The sequence below is a fragment of the Mesoplodon bidens genome, assembly GCF_964165515.1.
Source record: "Mesoplodon bidens genome assembly, chromosome: 16".
In the NCBI taxonomy this organism is placed as follows: Eukaryota; Metazoa; Chordata; class Mammalia; order Artiodactyla; family Ziphiidae; genus Mesoplodon; species Mesoplodon bidens.
Genome location: NC_138173.1, coordinates 34519974 through 34542661, shown reverse-complemented (window position 1 = coordinate 34542661; position 22688 = coordinate 34519974). Strand labels below are relative to the sequence as shown.

General features: G+C 36.5%; 1 protein-coding gene across 1 annotated transcript in view; it reads right to left on the bottom strand.

Annotated features, from left to right (window-relative positions):
- SLC26A7 (solute carrier family 26 member 7) overlaps positions 1 to 22688 on the bottom strand; it is a 185938-nt gene that overhangs the window by 142094 nt on the left and 21156 nt on the right. The window contains exons 2-3 of the mRNA XM_081258699.1: positions 4497 to 4607; positions 358 to 530 (exon numbers count right to left, since the gene is read on the bottom strand). Coding sequence (XP_081114825.1) covers positions 358 to 530; positions 4497 to 4607 — 284 coding nt within the window. The remainder of the gene's footprint in view (positions 1 to 357; positions 531 to 4496; positions 4608 to 22688) is intronic.

Here is a 22688-nt window from a genome sequence, read left to right as displayed (position 1 = left end):
TAAATAAGTACAATGTGATAAATGTAATTAATACTGCTGTATGTTATACATGGAAGTTGTTAAGAGGGTAAATCCTAAGTGTTCTCAGTACAAGAAAAAATACCTTTTTTCTATTTCTTTAATTTTGTATCTATATGAGATGATGGATGTTCATTAAACTTAAATTCCATGATGTATGTATGTCAAATCATTATGCTGTACACCTTAAGCTTATATAGTGCTGTATGTCAATTATCTCAATAAAACTGGAAGAAAAATTCAATTGGCAAGAAAAGTTTAGTTTAATAAATAAAGCACCAATTCCCTTTTCTTTGCTACTGTCTCCCTTTCTTTATTCCCAAGTTTCAGTATACTTACCTGAATCACACCTCCCAAGAAGGAAACAGCTGCAGCAACACCAATCCTTTGCATCTCAAAGTCAGATAAGCCCAGCACACTTGTGTTACTCTGTGTGGTAAGGTTCTGACTGTTCAGAGGGACAAGCCGTTCCACTGCATTAGCTGATATTAAGGATGTCAAGGCAAAGGTGCCTAAAGTGGGTAGGGGGGGATCTTCTGTTAGTAACAGACTCAAGAAACATTATTGGATTCCACCATTAAAGTTGAATCCATGTTGTAAAACCAAAACAGATCTATTAGAAGCACTCTCCTCTGCACCCCCACTATTCCACCCTTCACTCCATGGAATAAACAGAAACTCACCTTTTTTTTTTTTTTTTTTTTTTTTTTGCGGTACGCAGGCCTCTCACTGTTGTGGCCTCTCCCGTTGCGGAGCACAGGCTCTAGACGCGCAGGCTCAGCGGCCATGGCTCACGGGCTTAGCAGCTCCGTGGCATGTGGGATCTTCCCAGACCGGGGCACGAACCCGTGTCCCCTGCATCGGCAGGCGGACTCTCAACCACTGCGCCACCAGGGAAGCCTGAAACTCACCTTTTTATATACACATTTCTTCCACATACCGCCATGCCATCTACTTGCTATTCCCTCCTAGGCCATACATTTTCCTACCTCTCTGCAGACCTACATAGAGAATGTCCTCAGAACAGGGATTAAGATCATGGTGTGGATTTGAATCCAGCTCCTCCATTTATCACTATCACGATTTAGAGCACATTACTTTGAGTCTAAAACGCCTCATCCATAAAATGCAGGTAATAATCCCTATGTTTTAGAGTTTGAGGAGAATATAAATGAGATAATAAATATGAAGGCCTCAATAGGCTCGGTGGAAAATATGACTCTTTGCTGAATCTGGAGCTCATTGACTGAAATTCTTGCTCCTCCAATCTACTTATGAAAACATCCTTGTCTTTCCTGGTCTGGCTCAGATTCCATATTCAACATAGATCCATCCCAGATCCCCCAGTCCAGGTTAAATATTTCTATTCCCTGCGCTCTCATAACAGAGTACACCTTTATTATAGTATAAAAACAACATGCTGTGGCCCATAAAATGATGAAACATACCATTTCTGTCTACTGTAAATAGGTAAGTTTCAAAGGTATTTCCCAGGAATTGTCCTGGCCTCACACAAATGCAGGACCATTTTCAGTGTGTTCCCCTCTTCCTGCCAAGAGTTCTGATGCTCTTATCTTGGCACAGCATGTCTGAGAATGTAGCCACACCGGCAGGGAAATGTCATTTCCCAAAGAGAGGGTTCAGCAATTTTGGATTAAAGAAACAAATTGCAGCATGGTAAAAACATTCCCCTAACCCTTTACCTAAAGACCTTACTTTGCCCCAGGTCATAAATGACACTGTGTAAAAAAGGGCCTGCCACAAGATGTAGACATTCTCAACAAATGGCATGCAGCCTCATAGGGCAAGAGAGCCAAGTCAGACAGAAACAAGGTCTCAGTGGAAAGCCGACACAGACAATCCTTTGGTTTTACAGGATAAGCGAGGCAGTATGTGCTGTGATTCAGAATAGTATGGTGATTATGGTCTCCAATAAACCTCACCTTAAATCTCAGTACCACCATCTCGATCTCTTTATCTAAAGACAGAAAGCATTCCTCACCCAATGGGGTTGTGATGAGACTTAAATGAAATAATGTACTATATCACATATCACAATATATTTCATGTAGCTGACACCTAAAAAAGGTAATTCTTAATAAGATTAAAACCAGAATGTTATGTTATAGTCTGTTATTCAATGTTCACTGTTCCATTGAATTGATGGTATGTAAATACATAGAGCAAATTGAATAAAGTTCTCTTAGGGAGCTAAGTCATTCTCAATAAATCATCAATAAATATCAACTGTCATGATCACTGTTCTCCTCATAAAGTACTAAATTAAGAACACATCAAGGACCAAATATATATAATGATTAGAGACAAGATTCTGACATCAAGGATGGGCAATGCCAAATAAGGAATATTTGCCATAGGATCTGCCCTTGCCTTATTTTTTCAAGATATGCTACAACAGAATTTCTCAAAGTCTGATATTCCTGAAAGTAAAGAAGTGTGTATTTTGGCCTTTAAATCTAGAACATAGAGCAAAATGGTTTGTACAAAAGAACTGAGAACAGAAATGATCTAGAGTTAATTTTTGAGTTTAGGCCTAGCTTTCCTAAGATTTGAAAGAAGATAAGAAGGAATTGAATGGTAAGAGAGAACAGCCATCAGAAATGTTTTGTTGAGAAAAGAAAAGTGAGTCTCACCTGTGTGTGTCACATCCCAAGAACTTCTCTAGAGAGAGACATTGCCAGCAATGGATATGGGGTTACTTACTGTGCCAACATGGTTATGGCAGTATTGCCTCTTTTCAAAGGAGGACACTTTGCTGTCTCTGAGACAGTTGAGAACAATCAGGGATGTTGAGGCTGCTGGTGACTATATGACGGTGTTGTGAATGACATTTTACCTTCTCTCTTATTGGTCTTGCTTTGTCTTTATGTCCTCCCTACTACTCCTCTGCTCTTTCCTTCAATTTCTCAACTTTTCATTCTGGTTAGGCTTTAAACCTACTAGTGGTACCCTTAAATACAACTAAACCCATCTAGTAGCTTAAGAGTGGGTGGCAAGACCTAATAGGAAGTGAATTGGGGCCTCAGAATTGGACAAGTCTAAGTTCAAATTCCTGGTCAAGTTACCTAACCTCTCTCAGCTTGCTTATTTGTAAGATGATGATAAAATATCTAGCTACAAAATCTGGGTAGAGATTAAGTGATATTTCATATATAAAAACATCTGTCACAATTCCTACCACATTTGGTAAATAATTGTTTGCTTATTTTCTTTTGTTCTACAGAGTATTCTATTGTCTCCCTAATCTTTTCTCTAAATTAATGAACATATTTTTCTCTTTAAAACTTTTTTCTCTAATTTAGAAGATAATTATATCCTACAAATTGTCACATATGGGTTATCTTCAACAATTTTGTTTCCACTGGATTGATACCCAAGTTTCTATTCTTTTCCTTTTTATTCTAAGATATGTTCTTTGCAATTCACAAGAAGCAATCAATTATTTATTCTTTTTTAAAATATATATGTATTTTAAATTAAAATAAGAAAATTATGCTGTTAAAAATACAGCACATTTGGTGTCTTTATATTATAGCTTTTGAATTATTTGTTTTTAAAGATACCTCAAGCATTATTTATTATTGCATTTATTAATTCATTATTGCATTCTAATTACCTGAGTTGGAGGGAAAATCCCAGATAATGTGATTTTTCTTTATGAAAACAACATCAATCTCTTAATAGTAAAATGGAAGTAGGCATTCCCACACACATATATACACCAAAATAAAGTACAATAATATTATTTAAAAGAAAAATAAGTTCTCTATACTAAATGTTTGCAGAAAATTTAGGTTGGTTCCTATAATTAAGATCATAGGAAGGTCAAAAATAATTAGTTTGTATATTTCTCCTGATACATATATTATATTTAATATTATTAAATTTGTTAAATACAGAGCCTTATGCAAGTGGTAATGTGTATATATATAAATATAATACCATGAGAAAAAGGGTCACTTCTTTACTGATTACTTGTTCACATTTTATTTGGTAATGAAATGCTAGGTAATGTAAGAGATATACTAATTAGAGGGCATTGTAGATCCTAGCTTGGAAGAAACTTAAAAGATTGTTTAATCTAAATATTAATTACATGGAAAATAATTTTCAATATTTGAGTAACTAAATTTTATAGTCTTTTCCTCAGAGTGCTTATTTTCATTTCATTGTAAATTCAGAACATTTATCCTTCTCTTACAGTCTTTTTACAACTTAAAAATGAACAGAATCTTTAACAATAACCTTGGTTACATAGTAATATAGCAATAAATCACAGTATGTGTTGAGGCACAGAAAGTTAAATGTCTTGCCCTAATATTTGCTGATAATATTGACCCTAATATGTTCAGTAGTAAAGTAAGAATTACATTGGAAATATAATCAGTAACAATGATCACTTCTGAGTCCCCTTCATTAGTAATATGAGAAGCATAAGCATAGACAGAAATGATTACCTGTGGCAACATGACGTCCCATTCCAAATATGGCATAAATGATGGCAGGAAACAGAGACCCATACAAACCAAACACGGGGTGCACAGATGAGAGAATAGCAAAGGCCAGCCCTGTGAAGAAGAACCAGGGTAAGTAGGACCATCTTATAACCCTAAGATACAGTCCATTACAAAGTAGAAGGGGTATTGGTTTATTTAATGATGAAAGGAATAATGATTTCATTATTCTACTTGCTCAGTGAAAGACTGGCATCATTGTCCTAAATAACAGAAAATTCACTCATTAGCTCATATCTACATTTCAATTCTAAAACCATTCTTTTTGACCTACTACTTTTTACTTGATTACAGATATGGCTACAAGAAAACATTAGCTCAGAGTGTCTTCCTGGTAAAAGTGAGAATCATTTTCACATGTTCATTCTATTCACACAGTAGCATCTGTGAGATAGGCAGAACTAGTAGCAATACCACTGACAAATAAGAAGCCTGACGTGAAAGGTAATTAAGGCTGGGGCAAAAAGGATGCACACATTCAAAGGTGCCTCGTTGGCTGGCTAGCTGGCTGGCCTAAGATTGTGTATCCCCGTGTTGGGCCAGTGTGTGAATCCATGCATGTCTCATAACTGGACCCCAGCCTGTATTCAGGTACAATTTCTTAGAGTGAAAAAAAAATCAACTTTGTTTATTCAAAGAATAAGTAATGTGTACCTTAAAACTGTTCATTTTTGTTCTCCTTAGATACTACTGCCTGCACAGTTTGTTTGTCACAGGCACATAGAAAATTTTCCTAGACATGTCTAAATTACCACTAGCCATTTAAACGTGACCAAAATGTGCATGAGTATAAATTGATTAAAGTGATCTTGTTTGCCACTGATCCTTGGCATTAAACAGCTAGTTCTGAGGCAGGAGATAGATGGGCCCCAGGATACATATTTACAACTTGCCCACCTGTTTACATTCCTTGGGGAGAGAAAAAGATGAGCTTCAGGCTGGACACTTACAACTAGCCTCCTGTTTACATTTCCTGAGACAGGAGATAGGTGGGCTCCAGGTTAGATATTTATAACCAGCCTCCTGTTTGCACTTTGAAATAGAAATAACAACAGAACAGGGTAAATAGCTAGGCTTTGTCTCCTGAGGACACTCTAAGGTAACAGTCATGGCAGGAACAGAGAGGGGCTAAACCCTAAATGAGTAAAGATCAAGAGGTCATGCATTTCCCATCCTTGGGGCAAGGGAGACACTGCACATGTGCAGAAAGGCTCAAAAAGGAGGGGACACCACCCCATAATATGTGACGCTAAGGCCACCCCTGGGCTGAAATCCATTTTGGAAAAAAGTTGGGCATGCATATTGGGAAGCGTCCTACAGCAGGTCAGGTGTGGAAGAAGAAACCAGATAATTGGCCAAAGGTAAACAAAAACCCTGAAGAACTGCCCTATATAAGTGATTTAACCACCTCTTTACCACTCTCCTCTTTAGGGAGGAAGCCCACACCCTTTCTCTCTGGGTATGCGTCTCTGCCTTGCTTTTATCTTAACTAAACAATTTCTTTGTGTTCTATCCCACTTGTTGTGCTATGTCTCTAATAATAAACTTTGTACCTGTTTTTACAGTTTCTGCCTCCATGAGAAATGCATTTTTCATTGGGGGCGAGAGCCGAGGAAAAATAACTTCTAGACTCTAGCCCTTGATGGTCTGGTGGCTAAAGTTCCTGGTTTTCATCCAGGCTACCCAGGTTCAATTCCTTGGCAGAGAATTAAGCCACCACTCACTGCTGCCTCTCCAAGATCAGTTCAGGTAGGTTCTAATAATCCGTTCAAGTTTACACGGTTTAATGATAACCATTTGATTGAGCATAATGGACTTGACAAGCTACAAAAAGATTTGAGGAAGGAGCTGGCATTAGAACCTAGATTACTTGAACATTAGGCCAGTTAATTATTCACACTATGGAGCCTGACAATCTGGTTCCCATATCAGTACTTTTTACTGTTTAACTTTTACCATTTTAAAGTTAAGTTTAATCTCTTTAAAATAAATAAACTCTAGTTTTACATCAAATATTTTGTTTCAAGAAGTACAAGATATTTCAGTTACAATTAAAATGCATGAAAGATCTACCAATAACCAGGCCCTTCTTCAGTGTTAAAAACCTGCTTGGGTTGCTTGTTTGCTGAAAACGTATTCCTAAAAGTCTGGTGAAGACAAATAAAAAGTTGTTATAGAAGAGTCAGTGGCAGAGGCTGCTCTAGAATTTCACACAGGCAGGATGAGAGGCAGCATTCTTGCTGTTGAGAAAGGTTGTGTGAAAGTGCAGGTCTCCAAGCCAGGTTAGCATTATAAAGCTAAACTTTCCCCCACCCCAATAACAAACACCTCCTGGCATTCATTATAGTGTAAGCAACTGTGTAAGAACATTATGTGCATTAAATCAGTCATATGGAAAGCTAAAAAGCAACTTTTTCTCATCCATTTTCAGAATGAGTTACCTGATAAAAATTATCTATCAAGAGACAGAAATACAGAGTGCTTCCAAGTAAGAAAAAATGTTGCCCACATTTCAGATCACCCAGATCTACTAAATCAGTGATGGGGGGAAAGGAAAATATGCATGTGGCATATTTAACAAAAGCACCTTGGCTGAATTGCATGGACACTAAATTCTGAGAGATGTGGTAAATACCAACAGAATCAAGTTTGCCAGAAATACACTATTTGGCTACATTTCTACTCCACCTGCAACAGCAAACATAAATACAAAACTAGAAGCAGCTGGATTCTCTCCTCTTGCCTTGTGAATAGGTGCTTTTTGTTTGCTTTATTACAAAACTCATCTCTCTCTCTCTCTCTCTCTCTCTTTCTCTCTCTTTGTTCATCCCGTGAAGTCTATAAAAAATTAGTTCAAAAACAGAATTTCTTTGGATCTCATATTCCTATCAAATTAAAATAGGAACAATCATGGAAAACATTTCTAACTGCAATCTTTAAAAGATCTCTAGACCTATACATGCAAAATATCACTTCAGAAGATTTTACAAGAACGATCTCAAAGACCAGAAATCATGTAGACACTTCCTTAATCTCAAATGACACTGATACTGAGCTTTCACATTAAGCAAGTGTTGTACACTCTCAGTGAGAATCTACTTCTCTGCTAATATGACAATGAACAATGGCCAAAAGGAAGGAATGAACTAATTCAGAAATACAATGGTTTAAAATTTCAAGTACCCCTTCCATAGATAAAAACTAAAAAACCCAAACCACCCTCCCATACTCACCTCCAAAAAGGAGAGGAAACTGCATAAAGTTTTCTTTCTTTGGCTCATTTATTATTCTGGTTCATACTGTAACCAACATACATATTTTCATACAAACTAAAATATGTTAAATCCTCCAAAAATAATGAAAATACTAACTAGTTAGAGTCACTTACAAATTAGTAGAATTATCTACACTTTTCTCTATGTTTAATAAAACAGGGTGTTCAATTCAATCAGAGCAGAATTAGAACTCTCTATTACTTTGGGGGGAAATTGCTGCAAATACTGATAGGTCTTTGTATTGTTTAATCTCACTTAGATAAGAGCAAAAGCAACACAACAAACAAAAGTATAGAAGAATAAAAACAAAATGGGGGGCTTCCCTGGTGGCGCAGTGGTTGGGAATCTGCCTGCCTATGCAGGGGACACGGGTTTGAGCCCTGGTCTGGGAAGATCCCACATGCCGCGGAGCAACTAAGCCCGTGAGCCACGGCTTCTGAGCCCGCGCGTCTGGAGCCTGTGCTCCGCAATGGGAGAGGCCGCGATGGTGAGGGGCCCGGGCACAGCGATGGAGAGTGACCCCCGCTCGCTGCAACTGGAGAGGGCCCTCGCACAGAAACAAAGACTCAACACAGCCAAAAATAAATAAATAAATGAATAAATAAATAAATAAATAAATTTAAAAAAAAAAAAAGGGTATTAGGCCAAAGGGTGCCAAAAGGGGACAGAGGAGGAATGAGAGGAGAAACGGAGAGAGAGAGAGAGAGATTGATTGATTGGCGGAGAAAACCCATAATGAGATCTTTAGATAGCTGATTATTTTTAAAAATCAAAAATCATGTATCGGTAATGCAAGTCTGATATATCCACTAAGAATGGTCACTAGAAGACTTTGAAAGATGCAATTTTTAAGAAAACATGTTTTATAGGTGTGATAGCGGTTATTAAAGTAGAAGAGACTCCATATTCCCCTGTCAATATTATCAGCAGTTTCAGGGCTTATGAACACTCCCCACTTTTTGAGGGACCCTGAGTGTGAAGTTGGACATTTACCACTGGCACCCCTTGCCCCTCCAACACAGGCTACAGTGAAAATGGCTTCCCTAGACAGAGTGTCTGACCTCTGCCAAGGAAGAACACGAAAGCAGGTAGTTAGCTCACTCTGCCTCTGCACTTACGACAATCTCTTGGCTGAGATTGTTAGAAAGTGACCAATCACTGCTAGTGAGAATGAGAACTGTTTATCACAGAGATGATATTTTATATTTTAAGATACATATTTTTATTTCAGCTTCAGACCAGTGTTATTTGGATTTGTATGATAGCAATTATTTAGAAAATTAAAGAAAACTGGAACTGCAAAAGATCATGTCTAGAAATTGAATAGTGTATCTGAAGTTGTTAATTGGTGCTGGAATTACATATAGAGAGCTGCTCTATTGGGGACTTTATATTTTCTTGGCTTAGTGACCTCACTTCTTTATTGAGAGCCCAAGCAGCTAAGACTCAGAAGCACTGGTTTATTCCCCTCAAGCATGAATACAAGAACAGCAGTATTTCATAGACTGTAGCATTTAGTTATGGAGCTTCAAATACTACCCAGAAAACTACAGTTACCACAACTCAATGAAACAACTATTCCAGTAGAATTCACTGCTCCCAGAATGTCAATCCTTTTCATGAAACACCTGTGGGCTTTCTTAGGGGTTGAACTGTTCCCCACTCTGATTCATATGTTGAAATCCTAATTCCTAGCACCTCAGAATATGACCTTATTTGGAAATAGGGTCATTGCAGATGTAATTGTGTAGGATTCAGTCATCCCAGAATACAGTGGGTTTATAATCCAATATGACTGATAAAAGAATGACATGTGAATAAACATAAGCACACAGGAAGAATGCCATACAAAGATGAAGGCAGAAATCAGGATAATGATTCTGCGTGCCAAGAACACCAAAAGTTGCCAGCAAACCACCAGAAGCTAGGGGAGTCGCACATTAACAAATTCTCCCTCACAGCTCTCAGAAGAAATCAACTCTGCTCATACCTCGATTTTAGAATTCTAGCCTCCAGAACTGTAGGGCAATAAATTTCTGTTGTTTAAGTCACCCAGATTATGGTATTTTGTTACAGGACCCCTAGCAAACATACAAGTATTAGTTTTTGGAGGGAGAAGAAAGTAAGAGGTCATTCGATGCTCTGGTGTTCAATCTCACATTCTGAACAGGACTGAAACACTTATCCTTAAAAAAAATACTAAATAATATTACCAACTTTGAACTTCCAATTCATAATCCCTAAATATATATAATATCATTAAAAATTTGTATTTTGAATCATCTAAAATAACATCTATGCAATTTAGCTCCTAAATAATGAGTGTCTAGAAATTAAGTTGCTAAATGTTAAAGATAGTCTTCTGAAGACTGCTTACTCAAAACTCAGAAGTGAAAGGTAAAGTCACATTCAATCTCTATTATACATGGTACCATCAGTAGAAGTTGTGTTGGCAGGAGTCTCAAGGGCACTATTCTTAGTACTCAGCTTCTATAACTTTAAGGAAATGGAGCTTACTGAGTGTCTAAAGGCAAATGTGAGTAAATTTGGGCCAACCACATTTGGAAGAGTGGTCAGTCTTTCAAGGCTCTGTAGAACTGAGTTTCTACAAGAAGTAACTTCTTCCACAAGAAGTAATACAAGTTAATTGTCTCATTAGTTTCTCCAATTTCTAGTACACAAGAAAGAAAATAGTTGTAAAACTACTAAGAAAGCTGAACCCATGCTGACCTGCTTAAGCAAAGCTCTTACAGGCTCTTGGCCTCTGCAGCCTGCCCACATCTAACCCCACCTGCTGCTAGATCATTCAGTAGCCTTGTGTAAATTAGAAAAAGGGACCCCCTGTTAGATGATCTAACCAAGCTTATTTGTGAACAATGACTGAGGAAATGCCACTCTCCAAAAACCACTGATAGCTTCCCCCTATCTTCTACAAAAATGGGAAGCTTTGGTCAATTCTGAAAATGTTCATTTCTCAAAATCATGTTAAAGCACTGGATTCATGTTTTGGAAGTTGCCAAAGAGAAACCAAACAATGATTTTCAATTCTAAATGTTGAGCTCACAGGTGAATTACACATTTGGCTATAGTAGAAGAGGAGATATTTATTTTAAAACCAAAGATAAGATTTTTATCCTAATAAGTCAGACTACATGATAAACATAGCATTTTCCCACCAGAGTGCATCCCTGTGCACAATCACAAGCGATCTAAGCTAGATCCAGGGAAGAGTCCACCATCACTGAAGAGCTTCCTATGCATTCCTGTTCACATTTGGGAGGGGGCAGCTCAGTGGTGTGGCACCAACATCTCTAGCCCTGACCCAGCCTCTAACCAAGGTGCACACACTAGGGAAAAAGTAAAATCAGCATGGAAGTGCAGCCCCAAGCCCTCAGGCCATAGCTACCTCCCACCTCCACTTCAAACCAAGGTGGAGACTGCCATCACACTCGAGAAACCCAACTTTGCTACTGCTCTAGCCCCTCAGGCCCCAAAACCAATTGGAGAGTGATGACCACTGAGCATAGTAGAAGTCTGACTTGCACCTAGCTCTGGCTCAAGCCCTTCCAATTCCAGACCACCCACTAAGGTGGTGGCTGCCAGCACAGTGGAAGAAGAGCTCATGATCACTTCAGATACAGTTCTCCCACCAAAGACACGGGCACATGCAGACTACATAGGGATGCTCATACACAAGGATATTGGGAACATGCAGACTTCATAAGGATGCCTTCAAGATCAGGATAGGTAAGTGTTTCACATCATTTCATAGAGTCAGAGAAAGTTAAACAAATTAAGAAGACAGAAGAATATGTTTCATATGAAAAAATAAGAAAAAAGCCCTGAAGAAAACCTAATGAAACAGAGATAATTTACCTAATAAAGAGTTCAAAGCAATACTAATAAGAATGCTAACTGAACTGGGGAAAAGAACAGATTAACATAACGAGAATTTTAACAAAGAACTGGAAAATATTAAAAAGAACCAGTCAGAGCTAAAGAAAAAATAACTGAAATTAAAAATACACTGGAGGGAATTAATAGCAGATTAGGTGATACAGAAAAGTGCATAAGTAATCTGTAATACAGAATAAAGGAATTCACACAGTCAGGAAAGCAAAACAAAAAACAAATTAAAAATAATGAGGACAGTTTAAGAGACCTCTGGTACAACATCAATCATACTAACATTCACATTATAGGGGTCCCAGAAGGAGAAGAGAAAGAGAAAAGAGTTCAAAAAACATTTGATGAAATTATGACTAAAAACTGAAGAATTAAACAGATATCCAGGTACAGGAAGAACAGAGAGTCTCAAATAAGATGAAGTTAAAGAGACCCACAAAAAGATATATCATAACTAAAATGGCAAAAGGTAAAGATTTAAAGACAGCAAAAGGAAAAAAAGAGTCACATACAAGGGAAACCTCAGAAGACTATAAGCTAATTTTTCAGCAGCAACTGCAGGCCAGAAGGGAGTGGTGTAATATAATTAAAGTCCAGAAGAAAAAAAAAAAAAAGTGCAACCTAGGATACTGTCTCCAGCAAGGTTATCGATCAAAACTGAAGAAGCTATAACTTCTTAGAGAAGCAAAAAATCAAAGAGTTCATCAATACTAAATTGACCTGACAAGAAGTGTTAAAGGGTCTTCTTTAAGTGAAAAAGAAAAAGCTACAACAACAAAAAAGAAATTACAGGAGGGGGAAAATTCCACTGGTAAAGGAAAATTTAAAGACTGTGGTTCAACGATTGAAATAAGCTAGTACAAATGTTAAAGACAAAAACTGAAAAGTCAGCTATGATTACAATAAACAGTTAAGAGATCAACATGAAGATGTAAAATATGACATCAAAAACACAAAGCACTGTTGTGGGGGAGGAAAAATGTATGGAACATTTAGAATGTGTTTAAGTTAAGTAAGTATCAGTTTAAAATAAGTAGATATAGTTATAGTTCAATATATATGAACTCCATGGTAACCAGAAATCAAAAACTTACAATAGATATACAAAAACTAGAGAGAAAGGAACATAAACATAACACTAAAGAAAATCATCAAACCACAAGTGAAGATACTAAAAGAAGAAAAGAACAGAGAAGAACTACAAGAAAACAGATAACAAAATGGCAGTAAGTATATAACAAACAATCAATTTAAATGTCAATGTACTAAATGTACTAATCAAAAGACATAAGGTGGCTGATTTTATAAAACAAAACCAAAAACAGCATTCTATATGCTTCCTACAGGAGATTCACTTCAGAGCTAAGAAACACACAGACTGAAACTAAGGGGATGGAAAATGATATTCCATGCAACAGAAAATGAAAAGAAAGCTTGGGTAGCACTATTCATATCAAAGTAAACTTTAAAACAAAGTTTATAATAAAAGACAATGAAGGATATTATATAATAACAAATCAAAAAGATGGTGCAATATTCACAAACATATATGCACCTAATGTAAGAGCACGTAAATATATAAAGCAAATATTAACAGACACAAGGAGAAATTGACAGTAACACAATAATAGCAGGGGACTTTAACACCCCACATACATCAATGGGCAGATCATCCGGACAGAAAAATCAATAAGGAAAGAGTGGCCTTAAATAACACAGTAGACCAGTTGGACTTAATAGATATCTACAGTACATTCAATCCCAAAACAGCAGAATACACATTCTTTTCAAGTGCACATGGAATTTCCTCAGGATAGATCATATGATAGGCCAGAAAACATGTCTCAACAACCTTAAGAGGATAGAAATTATATCAAGCATATTTTCCAACTACAATGGTGTGAAACTAGAAATCAATTACAGAAAGAAAAATGGAAAAACACAAACATGGGGAGACTAAACAACATGCTACTAAAAAACCAATGGATCAATGAAGAAATCAAAGTGGGAACCAGAAGATACCTTGAGATGAATGAAAATGAAAACACAAATTTCTAAAGTCTACAAGACACAGTAAAAGCAGTTCTAAGAGAAGTTTATAGTGATTAATCCCTACCTCAAGAAATAAGAAAAATCTCAAATAAACAACCTAATCTACCATCTAAAGGAATTAGAAAAAGAAAAACAAAAAAAAGCCCCAAAGTAAGCAGCAAGAAGGGAATAGGAAAGATCAGAGAGGAAATAAATAGAGATGAAAAAAGCAACAGAACAAAAAATCAATGAAACCAAGAGCTGGTTTTTGAAAGGATAAACAAAATTAATAAACCTTCAGCCAGGCTCATAAGAAGAAAAGAGAGGAATTAGAAAAAGAACAAACAAGCTCAAAGTCAACAGAAGAAAGGAAATAATAAAGACCAGAGAATAAATAAATAAAATAGAGATCAAAAAGGCAATAGAATAGATCAAAGAAAATAAGAACTGGTTTTTTGAAAGGATAAACAAAATTAATAAATCTTTAGCCAGGCTCACTAAGAAGAAAAGAGAGGACCCTAATAAACAAAATAAGAAATGAAAGAGGAGAAATAACAACCAATACCACAGAGACACAAAAAACTGTAAGAGAATAATATAAACAGTTATATACCAACAAATTAGACAACCTAGAAGAAATGGTCACATTTCTAGAAACATACAACCTACGAAGACTGAATCAAGAAGAAACAGACAATCTGAACAGACTGATTACTAGAACTGAAGTTGAATTTGTAATAAAAAATTTCCAGCAAAAAAAGTGCAGGACTGGACTGCTTCACAGGGAAATTCTACCAAAATATAAAGAAGAGCAAATACATATCCTTCTCAAACTATTCAAAAAACTGAAGAGGATAGAACACTCCCAAATTCATTCTATAAGGCCCAATTACCCTGACACCAAAACCAGACACTAAAAAAGAGAAAAGAAAATTACAGGTCAATATCTTTGATGAATATAAATGCAAAAATCTTCAACAAAATGTTAGCAAACCGAATCCAACGGTATAGAAAAAGATCATAAATGATGATCAACTTGGATTTATCCCAGGGATGCAAGGATGGTTCAACATCTGCAAATCAATCAGTGTGATACATCATATTAACAAAAGGAAGGATAAATATTATGTGACCATCTCAATAGACACAGAAAGAGCATTTGACAAAAATTCAACATTGATTCATGATGAAAACTCTCATCAAAGTTGGTATAGAGAGAACATATCTCAACAAATAAGGTTATTTATGACAAACACACAGCTAACATCATACTCAATGGTGAAAAGCTAAAAGCCTTTCCTCTACTTTCAGGATAAGACAAGGATGCCCACTCTCTCACTTTTATTTAACATAGTATTGGAAGTCCTAGCCACAGAAATCAGACAAGAAAAATAAATAAAAGGTATCCAATTTGGAAGGGAAGAAGTAAAACTATCACTATTTGCAGAATGGCAGGACCCTTTATATAAAAAACCCTAAAGTCTCCACCAAAAACTACTAAAACTAATATATAAATTTAGAAAAGTTGCAGGATACAAGATTAACATACAGAAATCTGTTGCTTTTCTATACACTAATAATGAACTCACAGAAAGAGAAATTAAGAAAAAAATCCCATTTAAAATCACATCAAAAATAATAAAATACCTAGGAATACACTTAGCCAATGAGGTGAAAGACCTGTACACTGAAAACTATAAAACATGAAGGAAATTGAAGATGATAGAAAGAAATGAAAAGATATCCTGTGCTCTTGGATTGGAAGAATTAATATTGTTAAAATGGCCATACTACCTAAAGTAATTTACAGATTCAATGTAATCCATATCAAAATACCTATGACATTTTTTAAAACTAAAACAAATAATGCTAAAATTTGTATGGAACCACCAAAGACCCCAAATAGTCAAAGCAATCTTGAGAAAAAAGAACAAAGTTGGAAGTATCATGCTCCCTGACTTCAGAATATACTACAAAGACACTGTAATCAAAACAGTATGTTACTGGCACATAAACAGACACATAGATCAATGGAAGAGAATAGAGAGACCAGAAATAAAGCCACACACACATGGTCAATTAATCTATGATCAAAATATACAATGGGGAAAAGACTGTCTCTTCAAAAATTGGCAATGGAGAAAATAGACAGCTCCTGTAAAAAATGAAGTTAGAACATTTTCTCACACCATGTACAAAAATAAATTCAAAATGGATTAAAGACCTAAATGTAAGACCAGAAACCATAAAATTCCTAGAAGAACATAGGCAGCATGCTCTTTGACATAAGTCTTAGAATATTTTTTTTGGATCTGTCACTTCAGGCAAGGAAAACAAAAGTAAAAATAAACAAATGGGACCTAATTAAACTTAAAAGCTTTTGCACAGCAAAAAAAAACCATCGACAAAATGAAAAGACAACCTAATAAATGGGAGAAGATATTTACAAATATGTCTGATAAGGGGTTAATATCCAAAATATAGAAATAGGTCATACAACTCAACAATAACAAAAAATAAATAAATAAACACCCAATTTTAAAATGGACAGAAGACCTGAATAGACATTCTTCCATAGAAGACATACAGATGACCAACAGGCACATGAAAAGATATTCAACATCACTAAGCATTAGGAAAATGTAAATCAAAACAACAATGAGCTATCACCCCACACCTGTCAGAATGGCTATAGTCAAAAAACAACGAATAATAAATTTTGGTGAGGATATGGAGAAAAGGAACCTTAGTTCACTGTTAGTAGGAATGTAAATTGGTACAGCCACTATGGAAACCTATATGGAGGTTCCTTAAAAAATTAAAAATAGAACTACCATATGATCCAGCAACTTCACTCCTTGGTATATATCCAAAGAAAATTAAAACACTAATTAGAAAACATATATACACCCAATGTTCATAGCAACATTATTTTTATAGTAGCCAAGATATGGAAGCAAACTAAGTGCCCATCAACAGAAGAATATAAAAAGAAGTGGTATATATACAGAATGGAATATTACCCATTAAAAAGAATGAAATCTGGACCTAGAGGGTATTATGATTAGTGAAGTCAGTCAGATAGAGAAAGACAAATACTACATGATCTCACTTATATGTGGAATCTAAAAAATAAAATGAATAAATATAATAAAATAGAAACAGACTCATAGATACAGAGAACAAAGTAGTGGTCACCAGTGGGGAGACGGGTAGTAAGAGGGACAAGACAGGGGAAGTGGATTAAGAGATGCAAAGTACTAGATACTGTGGACAAAGAATGTTGCCTGCCATATCAGTAAACAAAAGATGTTGCAGCCATCAGGCCATCAGCCACTGCAGCTGCCGTTCCCGAAGGTGCGTCAAGGAGAAAAAATAGGACACTGGCTCTAAACAGTTAAGGTGCATATCAAAGGAATAATTTCATTAAAGCCAGACTCTTGCATCTTCCCATACATAGAAAAGTGTTAAATTCAATAGCTTGAGATGTCCTTTTTTTTGTTTTTTTTCAAAAACTCCTATATATCCTGCTCCTCCCATCCCCTTTGAAACAGTCCCTCAGAGCTATCCGAGAGGCTGTCTCCTGGGCTTTAGTCCTCAGTAAGTATGCTGAGTAAATCATAATTCTCAACTTTCAGGTTGTGCATTTTTTTTGGTCAACACTATAAAATAAATAAGATGCAAGGATATAATGTACAACACGACACGAGAAATATAACCAATATTTTATAATAACTTTAAATGGAATATAACCTATAAAAATATCAAATCATTATGTTGTACACCTGAAACTAATATAACGTTGTAAATCAACTATACTTCAATAAATAAATAAATAAATATTTTTAAAAAATCATAGCATTATCCAAAAAACACCCCCTCATTAAACGTATTTCATATGAATAAAAGTTAGCCATTGACAAAAACTTATTTCTTAGAAAGTCTGGGTGTTAGTAGTGGAAATGACAGAGTGATATCTTGAATACTGAGCATCAGAGGTATTTTTGTATGCTTCTCAGAACTTATTCTGAGCCTAGAATTGCTAAAAATTTATGCACTTAAAAGTTCTCAGGGACTTCCCTGATGGTCTGGTTAAGACTTTGCCTCCCAATGCAGGGGGGGCAGGTTTAATCCCTAGTTGGGGAACTAAGATCCCACGTTCCTCGTGGCCAAAAAATCAAAACATAAAACAGAAGCAATATCGCAACAAATTCAATAAAGACTTCTAAAAAATGGTCCACATCAAAAAAAATTTTTTTAAGTTCTCATTGCAAGGAATAAGGGCTAAGTACCAATAATTCCATAAATAAAAGAAAGAGTTTAGAATTGGAGAAAATACTAACAATGAGACCCAGCAAAAGGAAATGAAAGATTAAATCCTGTGCTGCATTCCTTAATCACTGACTTAAGGTTCATATGGAAGGCAAGGTGAACCTGAGACACTTTTCTAGGTTAACAATTAGAAAGAAGGAGGTAACTTAAGGAAATATGAAGGTATCGTGCAATTCTCTTCTCCTTCCCTCCAACTCTGCCTCCCTCTCTCTCTCCTTTTTCCTCCTAACCTTCTTCTCTTTCTCTGTTTTTAAACTAGTTTTATATTTTCTCTGATTCAAAGGAGGTGGTGGAAATATTTGGAATCTCTTAACATTGGAACAGGGGAAGATAAAAATCTTGAGTCACTACAAATGGCCTATCAGCTACACATTTCATTTCTTCTTCAAATGAAGTTATTTGTCCCAGGAATAGAGGCAAACTTGATGCATTTATAAATCTGATAATGAAAGCTAATTTTGGATATGTGCCCACACACACACATACAAAGTCAGGAGCTGCACACCATGTGGAATGCTTCTGGGCAGGTTACTGACAGACTGAACAAAGGACATTCCGTGTGCTACACAGGCCACATACTTTTAGCTCCTCCAGAGAAGTGGGCCTAGACATACCCTTACTCGATACATGGATTCTGTTTGGAAAAACCTCTGACACCTTAGAAATCAAAGTTAATTACTTACTGCTGACTCCTACATGTTGCTGAGACTATGCACTTCTCAATTCTAGATAGGGTATATAACCTTTATAGGGTAAATAACCTTATAGTGTAGACAAAAAGGACATGTGTTCCAAGTTAATCAAGTTGCCCACCATAGCTTTAGGCTAACTGAACTTTTCTTGAGTCAGATTTTACTAATAAAGTGATACATGTATAGAACTTCAAAGCCTCAGTGTTTCTGTTCTTCCTATGCTCCCATAGGATGAAATCCTTGTCTACAACATGGGAACAATGTCACTCACCTGCCTCAGTGTTTGAACAGGCCATTAGCTCCTGTTACTGTAAAATGTTTGCTATGTTTTAGCCACCCAACTCCATTCTCCCTTCTTTCATTAGCAACACACCAATTTCCTTCAAGAAGTCACTGTTTCCACCTGAAGTACATGGGCTGAGAATAAAGGAATTGACCTCTACCCCAAATCTAGACATGGCCACATGACTCAGCCCAGCCAATAAGAGGTTTGCACTCCCCTCACCATAATATCTGGTTTAGAGAAGGGCACAGGATGCATGTATGTTCAGTGAAATCTCATTATGTTTTTATTGGAATTGTTAGATGAATACATAGTTACATAAGAATTACATTGGAATGTATACCTAATGCTGTGTATTACGATACTTTATGTGCTGATTAAACATGGAAATGACCTGAATGTCCATCAGTATGAAGATGGTTAATAAATTCTGGTACAATGATGTTATGGAATATTATGCAGCTGTTAAAAAGACTGAATTAGAACCATAACCATTAATCTGGAGAGATGTCCACTATATATTGTTAGACATGACAGGTTTCAGACATATTTTTTGTGTATAATTTACATAAAAATCCAAGAACAAGGCTACTGGTGTTTCTTATATATCTTTGAAAGATATTTTTTCACCTTATACAATGAATTCATAAACCTATACAATTTTTTTGTGTGTGTGTGTGGTACATGGGCCTCTCACTGTTGTGGCCTCTCCTGTTGTGGAGCACAGGTTCCGGACGTGCAGGCTTGGCAGCCATGGCTCACGGGCCCAGCTGCTCCACGGCATGTGGGATCCTCCCAGACCGGGGCACGAACCCGTGTCCCCTGCATCAGCAGGTGGACTCTCAGCCATTGCACCACCAGGGAAGCCCTACAATTTAATTTTTGGTATAGAATTTTTAAAGCAATCTGAACATTATCATGAATGTTATAGAAGCCTTTAGAAGATTTTTTTCTAATGGAAACAAGGTAATGAAATTTCCTTTTTAAGTGATCAATGTAACAGTTATATGGAAGACACACTAGATTGGTGGAAAAAAAGAACAGTTAGGAAGTTACTGCTGATATCCAGGTAGTCGCAGTAGAGAAAAAGACACCATTTCTCAAGGAAATATAGTTCCATCATATATAAATAGATGTTACTCAGACACATTTAAAAAAACAAATCAGTTCCATTGCCCTTGGCTTTAGCAGAGAACACTTTCTTCCTAGAACATGTCAGAGCTCTAAAGTTGATTGATTAAATATGAGCAGGAAATGACAGGAACCTCCTAAAAGACAACTAAAGTCCTGGATTAAGTCACTCAAAGAGAGTGGTCAGATTAGAGTAAGATGAGCAGAAGGCTGGAGGCCTTGGTCAACATCAGAATTCAAGGAGTGAAGGAATTGTCAGATGCATAGAAAAAGAACTAGAAGAAAAGAGTATAAAAAAACCAGGGACAGGCATCTGCAGCAACTCCACAGAAATGGTATTCATGAAAAAGAGCAGAAGGGTCTGTTGAATTGATAATACAGGGCTCTGGTGACCTTAAGAAGAGCACTTCTTGGGGAATCGAGGGTGTAGGAACCAAGTGGGAGCAGTTTAAGAAATAGATATGAGTGGAGGGAGAGGAGTCAGGAAACATGAACTAGTCTTTGAAAAACCTTGTTTCTGAAGAGAAGAGAGGGAAAGGCTTGGTGCCAAATGAGGACATGGGATAAGAAAACTTGTTTGTTTATTTTTTTATTGGTTTTCAGGTAGGATAAACGAGCACAGGAGTGATCCAGGTTTTGTGAGCCCTAAATCCTATATATCGTAGGGGCTTCCTAGAAAAAAGATAAAATTACAATATAAAATTAATTACAAAGGCAATGTATTTAAAATGAGAAATCACAACAAATTATAAATTTTAAAACGCTGGCAAATTCCATGATCAAATATCCAGAAAAAAATATAATGTTTTTATTAACTATTTGCCTGATATACCTGTATAATACATTTTCCCCTTACAATTTTAGGTTGTATATTCAATGATTTTTGCAATATTTTCTATAGATAGAATAGAAAGATAATTTTGGCTTTCCTCTTGCATATCAGATATTTCTAATACATTTCAGTGCTGTTGGTGCTGCCTGTTTCTTGTAGCTCTGCAAAGGCTGTCTGACTTCATGTGGTGCAATCTGACAGCTCCTCTTTTTCTCATACTCTAGGGTTTCCCTGTTAACACTTGCTCTGGGATTCAACTGTTAATGCCCAGACTCACCTATGCAAACTCAGAGGAGCACTGAGAGGTGAGTCTTTGACCAATGAGAGAGTGAGCAGTCCATGTTTCCTCTTTTCTCCCCACTGAAAGATGGTTTGGAGGTGCAGTTGATACCTACTCAGGGGTATGCTCCAGTGATAGAGCCATCTGCCTCCCTTAGAAGCAGCCAGCCCTGTAACAGGCATTCTCTGCCCCCTGTCCCTCACTTCTGCTCTTTGGGCTTATCCTCCCTAATAATAAAGTAGTACATAAGCCCTCTGTCTCAGGCTCTAATTTCTGGGGAATCAGAGTAAAGTATATTTAAGTTCATTTTTCATATTAATAGATTAGAAAGTTTTATTTTAGCTTTATAACTAGTTAAAAATATCATGTGAAATTCAAACTGTCAAACTGAAAACCTCTATTAGAATTCTTGGTAACTATAAAATTTCAAGGCATTTCAAGTTTTCTTATGCAAAACTTAAATATTATTTGAAAATTACAGACAATTAACCAGGTCATGACAATGTCCTTTATACAGTGCCATACAATGAGCTTTATTTGATCTGCATCAAGTCAGGTTTTTGTGGCAACTTACTCTTAATCAGACCCCAAAAATATCTGCAGCCACTCCAAAGCCACCAGACATAAGAAGCATGGGGGCTTCCCTGGTGGTGCAGTGGTTGAGAGTCCACCTGCCGATGCAGGGGACACGGGTTTGTGCCCCGGTATGGGAAGATCCCACATGTCACAGAGCGGCTAGGCCCATGACCCATGGCCACTGAGCCTGCACGTCCAGAGCCTGTGCTCCACAATGGGAGAGGCCACAACAGTGAGAGGACTGCGTACCACAAAAAAAAAAAAAAAAAAAAAAAAAAAAAAAGCATGATTCAAGGGAAGTTGAGTTGGGAAAAGAGAGTACTCTTAATTTCTGTTAAAATATCTTTGGAAATTCTACAAAACTATATGACCATGTGAAGACAATTGACTTTGGAAGTGGCACATGCAAATAGAGATGAAGTACTGAACAAGATATGTATTGAGCATGTAAATATAAGTGTGCTATGTTTCATACATGAATTATCAAGGGCAATGGAAGAACGATTAGCTTCCACTTGAGAGGGGTATTTGGGAGATAATGCCCTTAAATGAGAGAATCAGCTTTTAAGAAAGGCAAACAGGATGTCTTGTGAAAATTCTGAAAGTTCAGTTATTCCCTAAGTAAGAGTGGTTCCTCCTGCTACACTGTTGGTGGGAATATAAGTTGGTACAACCACTATAGAAAACAGTATGGAGGTTCCTCAGAAAACTAAAAATAGAATTACCATATGATCCAGCAATCCCACTCCTGGGCATATACCCAGACTAAACTATAAGTTAAAAAGATACATGCACAC